This window comes from Narcine bancroftii, chromosome 3 (assembly GCF_036971445.1).
Source record: "Narcine bancroftii isolate sNarBan1 chromosome 3, sNarBan1.hap1, whole genome shotgun sequence".
Classification (NCBI taxonomy): domain Eukaryota; kingdom Metazoa; phylum Chordata; class Chondrichthyes; order Torpediniformes; family Narcinidae; genus Narcine; species Narcine bancroftii.
In genome coordinates this window covers 348,610,383-348,624,123 of record NC_091471.1, presented here as the reverse complement: position 1 = coordinate 348,624,123, position 13,741 = coordinate 348,610,383, and the positions used below count along the sequence as shown (strand labels likewise).

Here is a 13,741-nt window from a genome sequence, read left to right as displayed (position 1 = left end):
CCTATTTTATTTTAAGCTTTCAAGTACTCATCCTTAATAATGGACTCCAAGAATCTTGTCAATCACTGAAGTTAGACTAACCAACTTATAGTTTCCTAACTTTTACTTTCTCCCTTCTTATTGGAATAATACCTCTGGCTTCTCTGAAAATTGTAACAGAGACTCCATGTCATAGCATAACAATGACAGTTGAGTCTATGATTCTACAATTGTGTGGTATTCTGACTCCAATTGCAAACCTATCTGAAAGTAAAATGATTTAGAAAGCTCTCAAGAATGGAGAATTTGTTAATGTCTTTAAAATAGAAATCACATATGCCTTTGTCTGTGGAGGCACAAAGAAAATATTGTCAATGAACAGAGTTTAGAGATTTGAAGATTTTGGAAGTGGAAAAAATTGTTTTTGGAATGGGTATAAAGAAAGCCATGGAGTGTGTTTAGAGATAGACAGTACCATGTCATGGATTAATATGTGTACGTTTTTTTTAAATTAAACTCAATAAAGATATTTTTAAAAGAAAAGAGATAGACAGTGAAGATATTGTTGAGGGTTGGCAATTTGAAGAACTAGGGTTATAGAAGTAGCAGACTTTAATGTTCCCAATATTAACTGGGATTATTTTAGTGCTTGGGACTCGAATGCGGCAGAATTTGTCAAGTGTGTCCAAGAACACTTCCTGTGATAATAGGTGGATAATCCTACCAGGGACAGGGCAGTACTTGACCTTCTCTTAGGAAATGATAGATGGTCGTCAAATTAAAGTTCTAAATTGTTGAAAGTCTGATTTCATTTATGTCATGGAGTACCTGGTGAAAGGAGACTGGGAATAGACGTTTACAGGTTCAACAGCAGCTGGCAAAGAGAAATTTTAAAAAGAGTTCAGGGCCAGCATTTCTGGTAAATGTGAAAGGCAAAAATAGTATGATTGATGGCAAGGAAACCTTGAATGGCAAAGAATATCTAAAGTTTAATCAGGAAAAAAAAAGTCCAGGAGAAACCAAAGACCAGCAGTCCCGTGGCGTTCACGATCGCCACTTCAAACTGACCTTAGTATCGTTAAAGTAAACAATGGTAGCTGGACGATGAGATCCTTGAAGTATGGTTACGGGAAGGAAAGATGATGGCAAAGCGACGGTGCGGGGGTGAGAGAGGGTTGCAAGACTGAGTTAAGTGATTCACGCAACTCCATTCCCGCTCGTTAGATGGAGAGGGTTTCCACCACCCTGTCTTAACAACTGCATTTCTCTAATTCCAATGAATTTAGGCGCCGGTTAATGAAGTAAAGTCGGGAATTCAACGGACTTGTGAGCCTTGTCAGTGGTTTTAATAAATTCCGAGTGTGAGAGCAGGGAAACTGATAGGAATGGGAGAGTGAAGAAACACTGTCCGCCGCGATACACGCGTCTTGAGCGGTGAGATGCTGAAGGAATCCCGCACTGTGTGCTGACGTGGTTAGACAACGTTTGGAGTCGCCCCCCTTTATCGGACTAAAGTAAAACGAAGTACGTCTATGAAGTGGAAAAGAAGGTGGGGAGAGGAATGGGCGCATATTGGTCGGAACTGCAGTAAAAGACAGTGCAAACCAGGAGGAAGACGGACATTTCCCTGCTGGAACATTTTGATGACAACGAACACCCGTAGTAATTGTGACAAAGTCCATCGTGTTCGAGAATAGAGATGTCAATAAATTATCACTAATTTATACAGTGGGAGCCTCAACTCGGTACGAGCTACTGTCCAGGACTCGCTGGGACTCACACAGTTAGATGCAAATAGTTGCTTGGTTCCGGGTTCTGAGAGCATCTCTGTTCCGTTGCTTTCGTGTTGACGAGGACGGCGCCCGAATCAAGAGATCATGGAGAAATTCTTTTCGTTGCACAAGTTATTGAGAAGGATCAACGTTATGAAGTCAGGGGGTTGAACCATAGGCGTAGGGTTGTCATTACAAATTTCCAGGATTTGGACACTCAAATGGGTGAAGAATGTGTCCTAGACGTTGGCCATCAACGTCGTCTGACTTTCTCTCCGTTTGGCTCTCTTTCTGCATTGTCTCACTCTCCAGCACACCGCACTGGAGGTCATGAGCAGGAAACCCAAGGCCAGTAAGACCAGGCCCAACACCGAGATAACGGAACCATGCGAGTTGAAACTGTAGGCAACCACGGTGACCACCATGCCAGCAATCAGGATGACTAGTCCGAAGGGCACTGTACACCTTGAACAGGAGAGTTCAGCTCCACCTGTGGCCGCCGTCAGTTGGCCCTGGTGGCTCAGGAGCTGAGCAGCTGCAAGGGACGGGCAGTCGGAGACCTTTTCCTGGATGCTGGGAAGGACCGGGAGCCCCGGCATCTCCTTCACCGCTTCCTCTATCATCCTTCGCCTTCCCAGTTCGTTTCTTTTCTCCTTTAACTTGTCCAGAATATTCAGTTGGCACCTCCTTGGATCTAGATTCAGAGACAGCAAGATAGTTTACAGGTCAGAACAAGGCAGCCACAAGGGCAGCGTTATATCGTTAAGGGCAGAGGGTGGATAGAACAGGGGTCTCTGCGTCTGCAGAGGCTGCGAGAGCGCTGGAGGCGAATTCGCTGACTCTGTTGTACTCCTCTTTCTCCCGTTCTGAAAGGGGCTCCGGGCGACACTAATCACAATTCTGCCTTACCGCAGGCAGAAGACAATTTCGTGTAATAATACAGAAAATGTAATATTACACGACAATATAGGAATCTTGAAAATAGAAAGAAGGTGTGGGTTATGAACGACCATGCCCACTGGAAAACGACCGGAACACCACCGCGACAAAACTATAACAAAGCTTGTTCACTCAGACACGACCATTCAGCCCATTGTGGAATGCTGCTCTCAAATTAGCCCCGATCCACGGCACTGTCCCCACAGCCTTGCACTAGTTCCCCCAGACCAGATAGTCTGCTGAGAACTATTACTGAATCACTTCTTTAATCATGGCACCAGGCTCATGCGGAGAATATTGTGGTCTGAGCGCCGCTGGTTTATCTGCTGCGGGTTCACAATCTCAGCCCCCACTCACTCACCTTGAATTCTACTTCCAGCCGCTGCTCTCAGTCCTTCCGTTCCTTACCGTCGCCAGACATTGCGCACCACTGGATTGCCAGGCAGGCTCGCAATCGCTGCTCAGGTACAATTAGTAGGACATCGCTGGACAGGATGGTAATAAAAGCGGCCGCGAATTTCCGACTCGGAGTTGCTACTGCCCGGCGCCGGACCTCGGACTCTCAGGCTCAGCCCTTGATGTGCTCGATGAGAATGAGGCAATACCGCCCGGAGAGGGTGCCGACACATCAGACTCCCCCTCCAACCACCCCCCCCCCCCTCCCCAATCATCATCATCTCTTTCTCTGGCGTTCATCCTTCATACAAGGTTTGTTCTTTTTGTATCTAGGACTTAATTAAAATATTGTACGTTAAAGCGAAAACAACCCACCAATTCAAAGAATCCCATCTCAGCCAGAATATATGATTTCAATAATTTATTAGATTCTAATACATTACATTGCTAAAAGTAGGGATAATTCCTTGCCTCTGAGTAAATCCATGTACCTGCCCTCAGATAGCCTGGAAACAAACGGGTCAGAGTGAAGTTAAAGAGGAAAGTGTGCAGGTGCTGTGATTGTGCTGGAGAAACTCAGTCGGTCAAGCAGCATCTATAGGAAGCAAAGGGTAACCAACGTTTCAGGACTGAGCCCTTGTTCAGAATGAATTCTAGCCATTACCTCCGAAGAATTAGAATACCTTTCAAAATCCCATCTGTTGGTATTTGCCTGAAATCTGTGTTTAAAGGTACATGAGGAATGAAGTGAAACTGAGTGTGAGATGGGATAGAGACAGGGTAGGATCTGGCAACTCTCGAGTAGGCATGCAGCAGAAATGTTCTCTACCCAAGAGCTTGGCCTATCCCTCATCCTACCATCATTATGAATCCAGGTGGCCAACCCTGATTCATTAAATATAGAAGAGCATGCTGTGAACAGCATATTACATAGAAAGGCTAATTTGGTGAAGCTCCAACCTGGGGATACCTGAGACAAGCCATGAAAATGATCCACAACTGACATTTCCAATCAGGGCTCTGCAGTTCTGCACATCCATGTGATGAATGGGAGGAGAGGCGCCAAGACCATCCCCAGTGATATTTGAACACCATGTTCATCCAGAGGTGCTGAATAAATTATCTATTTAGCTTCTTCTTGAGATTCTTAGAATCACATAAGCTGATTTTCTGCAAATTTGATTCACTTCCTGCAATAGCAAGAAACAATTGAGAATACTAGATATACCAAGTCCTCATTATTTGCAAGGTATAGGGGATTACAGAAAATGCAGTTGTGTGAAAAGTACATCTATGATTTAAGGCAAGGGAGATGAGATCTGGCTGTGATGCATTCACAGTTCAACTCTTCTTTGACACCCCATCTGGAGACTCCACAAATATTCACCAAGTGGGTTGGGTGGCAGGCATAAATCACGGAATTGAGATTACACATTTTCTCCTGCAATCTCTCACTCAGAGATGGAAACAGAGGCACAGGATAATCTAGTTTTTGTAGCTCATACGTACACAAAGAGTTAAAAGATAATGGACCATTCAGAAAATTATAGGCTATTGAACCAACATCAGGAAATTACTGGAGAAGAGATATCATTTATCCCATTTGAAAATGTATGGATTTATTGGATATTAGCCAGTAATGGCTTTGTGCAAAAAAGGTCCTGTCTCACAAATTTGATTGTTTTTTGATAATGTGAGAGAAATGATGGATGAGGGTAGGAAGTTGTCTTCATGGAGTTTAGTAAAACATTTGACAAGGTCCCGAAAGGGATCCACAGAGAAGTTGGTCATTTAGATCCACAATTTATAGTTCAGGTTTATTGTCAAAGTACATATATGACATTACATACAACCCTGATATTCCATGGACACGCAGTGACTCTAAGGGGATCCGCCTTTGCTTATCTTTCTCTGACCATAAGGGGGGCCAGGCAATTTCTGCTGATGGTGAATCTTTGACTGTCTTATGCTAGACTAAAGGAAATTTTGTGTAATATTACATTTCCTGTTATATAAACCATCCTACCTAATACCTATCCACAATTCCACACATTTTTGTGTAATCTGCAGACTTACTAATCAGATCACCTATATTTTCATCCAAACCATTAATATATATTACAAACAATAGCGGTCCCATCCTGTGCATCCCGTGCACCACTGGTTACAGACCTCCAGTCACAAACCCACCACTATCTTTTGGTTTCTTTGACCAGATCAATTGGAGAGGGTAAATAAATTTAAATTCCTGGGAGGACCTTTCCTACACCCAACACACGAAAGAATGTTATTGTGAAGAAAACACATCAGTGTCTCTACTTTCTCAGGAGTTTGTGGAGGTTTGGTATGACATCGGAAACCTTGGCAAACTTCTACACGTAGTAAAAACTGTGCTAACTAGCTGCATCATGACCTGATATGGGGGCACCAGTACCTCTGAATGGAAAGCCCTTCCCAGCCCAGTACATCGTAGGCAAAAATCTTCCCACCATCAAAAAGAATTACACAGAATTCCGCCATCAGAGAGCAGCAGTAATCATCAAGGATCCACACCACCCAGGACATGTTCTGTTCTTGCTGCTGCCATCAGGAAAGAAATGTAGGCACCACAAAACCCATACTATCAGGTTCAGGAACCTCCATCACCATCAGATTCCAAAACAACAAACTCAATCCGAAGCTCATTGCACATTATTTATCACTGAATATTAATTTTCTGTACTGCAAAATTTGTTTACATTTTTTTCTTTCATATACATATCTTTCCTTGAATAGAGTTATTTGCACTACTGATACATAGCATTGAGTCCAAACCATTGGCAACCTGAGCTCCATATCAAAACCTCTGACATGATCAGGAAGCCATCAGCACCCTCGGCACCCTCTTGCATCTCAGTTCTGATACCTGGTCTCGAGCCAGTCTCCAGCAGTTGGCAGCCTTGTGCGAGTCCCTTAACTGCATTCAAGTCAAGTCAAGTTTATTGTCATCTGATTGTACAAATACAACTCATTGAAACAGGATTCTTTGGTCTTTGGTGCAAAACATACAGACACACAACCAGACATAACATACATTCAGACAAACAATACATATGAAGGACAAGTATTTTATCTATAAATAAATAAATAGATAAATGTTAATTTGTACAAATGAGAGCCTTGGATGACTTGTGTGAGCAGAACCTTTGGTTGTTCAGCATTCTCACTGCCCGTGGGAAGAAGCTGTTCTTCAGTCTGGTGTTGATGGATCTGATACTCTTGTATCTCTTCCCCGACAGGAGCAGCTGAAAGATGCAGGGTGGAAGGGGTCCTCAATGATTTTGTGCGCCCTCTTCAGACAACAATCCAAGTAGATTTCATCGATTGGGGGGGGGGGGGGGGGAGACGCCAGTGATCCTCCCTGCCACTCTTATGGTCCTGAGTATTAACCTACAATCCATTTCTCTGCAGCAACCATACCACACTGTGATGCAGCCAGCCAAGGATGATCTTGAAGAGTTCCTATAGAAGCTGGACATAATGGTGGCCAATAGCCTTGCCTGCTTCTGTTTTCTCAGGTGCTGCAGACTCTGTTGCACCTTCCTGACAAGTGAGGAGATGTTGAGTGTCCATGATAGGTCACTAGTTAAGTGAACTCCAAGGAACTTGGTGCTCTTCACACTCTCTACTATAGAGTTGTTGATGTGTAGTGGAGGGTGGTTGTTCCTGGTCCTCCTGAATTCCACGATCATCTCATTTGTCTTGTCCACGTTGAGACCCAGGTTGTTACTCTCGTACCCTTTCATGAGATTTTCTACCTCTTCTCTGTAGAGGCTGATGAGGCCGACTGCTGTTGTGTCATCTGTTGTGTCTCTGTTGGAGCTGGATCTGGCGATGCAGTTGTAGGTCAGTAGCGTGGACAGGAGCAGGCTGAGCCACAGCCCTGAGGTGCACCAGTGCTCAATGTGACGGTGCTTGATGTTCTACCGACCCGGACAGACTGTGGTCTTTCTGTTAGGAAGTCCATGATATAATTACAGAGAAGGATGTTGAGTCCCAGCATGGACAGCTTCTACAGCAGCCTCTGGGGAGTGATCATATTAAACACCAAGCTGAAGTCAATGAACAGTAGCCTACCATATGTTCTCCAGGTGGGCCAGGATGGAGTAAAGCGAAAAGGCCGTAGCATCTGGAGAATGTTTTTTTCTATAGCTGAACTGAATTAGGTGCAGCATCTCTGGGAGGTATGCTTTGATGTGTTCCATTAGCAGACACTCAATTCATTTCATAATAGTAGAGGTCAGTGGCACAGGCCTGTTATTGTCGCCCTCTTGGGTACTGGGACAATGGTGTCTTGAACTCTGCAGAATGATAGACTGCTGGAGTGAGGTGTTGAAAATCTCAGTGAAGACCTCCTTCAATTGGTCTGTGCAGTCCTTTAGTACCCGACTAGGTATGTTGTCTGGTCCCACCGCTTTGTGTGGGTTCACCTTGGATAGAGTTCTCCTCACTTCAGCTGCGGCTGTGCAGGGGGGCCTGTTCATCAGGGGGCCACAGAGCTTCGTCAGCTCGAGTAACCAACAGCACTGCCTGTGTGAGTTCTTCAGCCACAGAGCATCAATGTGGTCATCGTCCTGTAGGTCATCTCCTCTGCTTCTCCTTCTCAAATGAGAGGTGCTCTCCTGTTATCTGGTGTCCTACACCACTTCTCTGCTTCACCAGAATCTGCAAACCTGCAAGGCCACTGCTAAACATAGTCACTGCCACCTATGGCCCAGACCCATGGACGTAGGATTTTAAAATAAACCACTATTGACCTATTTTCAAAGGATTCCACAGGATTAATTGGAAATTTGGGCTGAGAAATGAAATATAGTGTTTAATCCAAACAAATGAAAGGTGTTGCATTTTTGGAGATCAAATGCAAGTGTCATTGGTTGGGGTGGCACAGTTAGTGTAGCGGTTAGCACAACGCCTTTACAGCACCAACAACTGGGACTGGGGTTTGAATCACGTGCTGTCAGTAAGGAGTTTGTATGTTTTCCCCATGTCTGCGTGGGTTTTCCTCGGGGGTGTAGGTTAATTGGTGTAAATTTGATGGCATGGTCTCGTGGACCAAAATGGCCTGTTAGATTTTCTGTATGTCTAAATTTTTTTTAATTTAAAAGTTAAAATTTAACATTTTTAATTTTAAAAAATGTACAGTAAATGGCAGGACTGTTAGTTAGAAACATGAGATTTTAGGGAACAAGTCAGAGATTGGTGGATTATTGAGTGCCACACTATGAAAAGATAATGGAGGTTTTAGAGAGGAAAAAGAGAAATTCACCAGGATTTTTGCCTGGATTGTGGTGTATTAACTATAACAAGAGATTAGACAAAGTTGGATATGTTTTCGGGAGCAATGGAGGCTCATTGAAGTCTTTAAAATTATGGAGGCCTGGTTTCGCATGAGTAATAATGTGAATATTTTTAATGTGAGAGGGAGAAAATTTAAAGGAGATGTGTGAGGGAGTTTTTTATTTTTACCATCAGTAATGATGCCTGAATGCACATAAATGCAGCAGTGCATGAATGAGTGACTAAATTAATGAATGAATGAGAGTTTATTGCTATATACATAATTATAATACACAGATGCAAAGGAAATCTTTACTTGCTACAAGCTTCCCAGTTGCATAAAACACCAAGAACATTATATCTATATTTAACACATAAGATACCACAAAGAGAAAATAAATATAAAAGCGAAAAGTAAATAAATAATCTTCACAGTTGGCCAGTAGTGCAAAAACATGATGATTGTTGGTGATTTTATGGTAGTGATATGGTTAAGGTGATACACAGATGATGCCTGCCTCCATGAGTGCACTCAGAGATTGAATTCCAAGCTGTTGTTGACTCATTTACTGAAATATAAAGGAAAGCAGAACTACTAATCCCAACTGCCTGAATATGGTCAAGATCTTTCCATTCCCTGCTTATTCATGAATCTGTCCAAATGGTTCTTGTATTGCTATTGTATCTGCTTCCACCATCCCCCTTGATGCAGCACATTCCAGGAACATGCCTCTCTCCCTGTGTAAAAGATTTACCATGTAAATATCCTTTAAATTTCCTCCTCCATATTAAATCGATGTCCTCTATCATTTCATGCCATGTTACAGCTGTATAAGTCACTGGTGGGACAACACTTGGATTATTGTCCGCAATTCAGGTCAACTGGTGATATGAAGGATGCCATTAAGTTAGAAAGGGTGCAGAATAGATTCACAAGGATGTCACTGGGGTCAGAGGGCTTGTGTTTTAAGGAGAGGGTGGATAGGCTGGGATTTTATTTCCTGGATCATAGGAGATTAAGGGGGAACCTTATGTAGGTTTATAAAATCATGAGAGTGAATATAAACTAAATAATGACAGCCTTTTTCCATGCATTAGGAAAGTCTAAAACTAGAGGGCATGGATGCAATGGTTCTCAACCTTTTCCCCCTACTCATATACAACCTTAAGTCATCCCTTACTAACCACAGAGAATTTATGACATCCTATACCATAAGTGCTCTCTTGTTAGTAAGGGATGACTTAAAAGTGGGATGTGAGTGGGGGGAAAAAAGATTGAGAATCAAGGTGAAAGGAAAAGATTTAAAAATAATCTGATGCAATTTTCCACGTAGATGGTGGTTGATGTGTGGAATTAGCTGCCAGAGGAAGCTGTGACATTTGTGACAATTTGTAGAATTGTGACATTTAAAAACATTTAGACAGGTAAAATAGGAAAGGCTTGGAGGAATATGGATCTATTGTAGGAAATGGGATTAGCTATTAGTCTCTTTGGTTGCATGGACGCATTGGCAGATTCTGTGCTGGATAACTAATATTGCTGGGACTGCAAATTTGGGGAAAGGTTGTTTTCTTTGGAACAGAGGCAAATGGAAGATTTAATTGTGGTTGGTAGAAACGAGGAAACTGTTAAACCCATGGGCAGAGATTTAAGGGGTAGGGTATTTTTTCACGCGGACTTGTTGGCATTCCTAGTATGTATAATCTGGAGCCGGGTGCTGGTCACTGAGTCAGGACTAACACATGTAAGACGGGCTGAATGGCTTTTGGGCAACACTTGTTCGGGCATCGGGCAGTCGGTCGGACGGCCCGCCCTCCGCCGGGCGGGAGGCGGCTGGCGTGGCTGCGTCAGCCGCACAGGCCGAGGCTGGTGCCATGGATCAGAGCTGCCTGGAGTCTGCCTGGCGGGAGCTGGACGAGCCGGCGCTGGGTGGAGGCTGGGAGCTCTTCCTGGTCGTCGCCGGAATCCACATTCACCGCCTCTACCATGAGGTAGGGTCAGGCAGAGGCGGGATCCGGTGCCGGGGTGGAGGGAGCAAGTGGAGGGGTGGGGGGGGCAGGTAGGTAGATAGGTAAATGCAGTAGTGTTTAAGCTATTTGCAAAATGAGAGTTGCTTCCATCAAAATGTTAGTTTCTTGAAGCATGGGTCGTATTCTCACCAGCAAGTGGTCTGGGAGCGAGAACTTGTGTTGGCCAGTTCATCCTGTGCCAACCTGACTATGTGACTGAAACTGGAGAAAATGGGAGCTTTCCAGACTTCTCTATTTTGCCTTGGTAATTGGAATGAAAACGTAAATTAAAGTTTTATGGAACATAAAACAATCCGTACAGGGACAGGAATAGACCCTGAATATGATCCAAAATCAAACTAAAACTGCTGCACTTGTATCCCTCCATCCCCTTAATAGTCACGTGTCTATAAAGAAGATTTTTAAACACTATTGTATCTCTTTCCACTACCCTTGGCAGCCCATTGCCAGGCATCGAAAAATTGCCATGCACTGTCCCTTAAACGTCCTCCCCTCAACTTAAATGCAAACACATTATGACTTTCTATGTTTTTGATACGGCACATTTGCCATGTTAGCATATTATATGTATAATGCAGCACTGGCACTGAAGTGACCTCCTGAGGATGATACAAAGTGTTTGAGAAGTTTCTCCCTTCATATCAAATGAAAGATTATGAAAAGGGACCCACAGTGTTTGAAAATTTGAATTCAAATCAGAAATTGATCATCTAATCTTCTCTCAGTTTAAACATGACGTGATGTCTCATAGCCACTGAGCATGATGAGACGGGTAATGTCCCTCCATCTGAGCAACACTGCATAGCCAGAAGAGAAATAAAAGCTAATACATTCAAATCAGATGCCGTTCTCTCCAACAATACCAAACAAGGCAGTTAAAGGATTAGGCGTAGAATGCGTTAACTTATCTCTCTGATAAGAATTCTGTCTTTTTTTTTGGCCAAACAGCTTCTTTCTTAGTAGAAGGTTTAGATTTTCTTTTTACATTATTAATATAAAGCAATTTATTTGATTGAAAATGTTGGGTACCTTGGATGAAATTATATGATTTAAGTGTAAATTATCTTTCTGACTAATATATCCTGATGTACTGTCTTTTTTGATGTTAATAAAAATTTAAAAATATTGAAAAAAGAGAATTTTCTCACACAGACTTAGCATCTCGATGTCTAATGGGAACGGACTGCAGTCTTTCCCTGCGAAGCATTTGCTTTGGCTGCACTAAGCTTTAGTTCTGCAACCTGAAATGTGCCATTTGACAGCATTTGAAGTACGTTTATTGTCATGTAATGTGGTAAAGAAGTTTGTCTAACCTCTCCCCATATCCCTAAACCAAGTGACATCTGTACCCTTTACAAAGCCTCTACATCCTTCCTGCAATGGGGTGACCAGAATTGCACACAGAATTCCAAGTGTGGCTTAACCAAAGTTTTATACTGCTGCAACATGACCTCCTTGCTCTTGTACTCAATACCCTACCCATGAAGGCAAGCATCTTGTACACCATTTTTACCACTATATCCACTTGTGTGGCACTTTGAAGGAGTTATGGATCTGCACATCAAAGCTTTTAAGAACCATACCATTAACTGTACAAATTGCCTGGATTAAATTCCATCTACCATTTCTCTATCTATAGCTATAACTGTCTATATCCTATTGTATTATTTGATAACTCTCCACACGGTCCACAACTCCATCAATCTTAGTAATCCACCCATCCACTTTACATTCGTCATGGGCTTCCTGTTCTATGGGCCAGCTAATTTCATATCCAAACTATTAATTCACTGTGGATCCCATGCATCTGTGCCTTTTGGATCAGCCAACCACAGGGCCTTCCTAAAATCCATGTGGACAATATTTACACCCTACCTTGATCAACTACCTTTGTCACTTCCTCAAAACAATAAATTAAATTGGCCACACATGGCCTGGCCTCCACAAAACTAGGCTGATTGTCCCTAATCTGACCATGACTTTCCAAATGTGCATAAATCCTGTCCCTAAGTATCCTTTCTAGTAGTTTCCCTATCACGGATGTCAACCCTACCAGCCTATAATTCATTGGATTATCCCTATTTCTTGAACAAAGGTATAACATTGGTGACTCCTCAGTCCTCTGGGACCTCTCCTGTCACTAATGAGGATGGCGAAATCTTAGTCAAGGCCCCAGCAATCTCTTCACGTGCCTCTTTTAATAACCAGGATGTATGCTATCAGACTCGGGGAACATTCACCTTAATGCTTCACAAAGGAACCAGAATCACCTCTGTCTGCATCTCAAAATGCCCTCACACACGAGCATTCACCACATGATGCTCTCTATCATTGTCCACGTCCTTCTACTTGGTAAATATTAATGTAAAATACTAATTTAGTTCCTCATCCACTTCCCCTGATCCCAAACAAAATTCCCATCTTTCCTTCGCCATTCTCTCATTTTTAATGCAAGTAGAAAATGCCTTTAATTCCACTTGCCAAAAACATTTCATGGCCACTTTCACCCTTCTTAATGGTCTGCTGCAATCTTTATATTTCTCAGGGCCCTGTCTGATTGTAGCTTAGTATATGGCTCCTTGAGCTTTTGCAATGATGAAATGAACAGCAGATAAGCAGATTTGGGATGTTTGCCGATTAACACGAATGAAACAAATGTAATCACTGCTGTTTTATCTGATGCTCTTAGTGTCTATAACATTTCTCATGATTTAGCAGGTGGTTCTGATACTGATTCTTCCTGTGCTCTAACCACATTCAAAGCTGGTGCTAATTCTCATCCTGTTTCATTTATGTAGTACCAGTTTCTGAGGCAGGCATGTACTTGAAGCTAGTTTTAGGATACAGTGTGATTCTGGTGTGGCATTTTGATGGCTCCACACCTTTTTCCATTAACATTTTTTCTGTATTTTGCAGGAATCATGCCTTTATGAATATAAGATCTATGGAACCTTTACAGATTTTGCCCCAGAGTTGTTTGTGGACGTGTACATGGACCTGGAGTATAGGAAGCAATGGGATAGTTATGTGAAAGGTTGGTGGCTGACAGACTTGATGCTTCATTCATATCTTGACTTCCTTATTCAGGCATTGCTGCAGAACACAGGAGTTGCTTACTTTAACAGCTCCTTTTCAAAACATTTTGTGTCTGTATAGATATGCAAACAGCAATATTTCTTCAATTGCAACTATCACAATTAATGAGGAGAAATCCCAGTGTTCAGACCTTAATTTTTCTCTTTTGGAATTTAAAGATGATGATAAAATTGGATTGGGACGTCATGCTTACAAGAATGAACAATTCC

At 42.6% G+C, this 13,741-nt stretch overlaps 2 protein-coding genes across 12 annotated transcripts in view; one reads left to right on the top strand and one right to left on the bottom strand.

The window, feature by feature from the left end:
- The window catches only part of pctp (phosphatidylcholine transfer protein), a 148,036-nt gene that overhangs the window by 124,108 nt on the left and 10,187 nt on the right, over positions 1-13,741 (top strand). For 9 of the 11 annotated variants that reach the window (XM_069929650.1, XM_069929648.1, XM_069929646.1 and 6 more), the window contains one exon: positions 13,353-13,470. In XM_069929650.1, coding sequence (XP_069785751.1) covers positions 13,353-13,470 — 118 coding nt within the window. Of the gene's footprint in view, positions 1-10,164; positions 10,398-13,352; positions 13,471-13,741 lie in introns of those variants that run through there. The other 2 variants (XM_069929644.1, XM_069929651.1) reach the window with 2 other exon arrangements.
- On the bottom strand, positions 1,005-3,227 carry tmem100a (transmembrane protein 100a). The gene is made up of 2 exons (XM_069923021.1): positions 3,052-3,227; positions 1,005-2,445 (listed from the first exon to the last, which is right to left on the bottom strand). The coding sequence occupies exon 2, from the start codon at positions 2,372-2,374 to the stop codon at positions 1,991-1,993; it is 384 nt and encodes a 127-aa protein (XP_069779122.1). The 5' UTR covers positions 2,375-2,445; positions 3,052-3,227; the 3' UTR covers positions 1,005-1,990.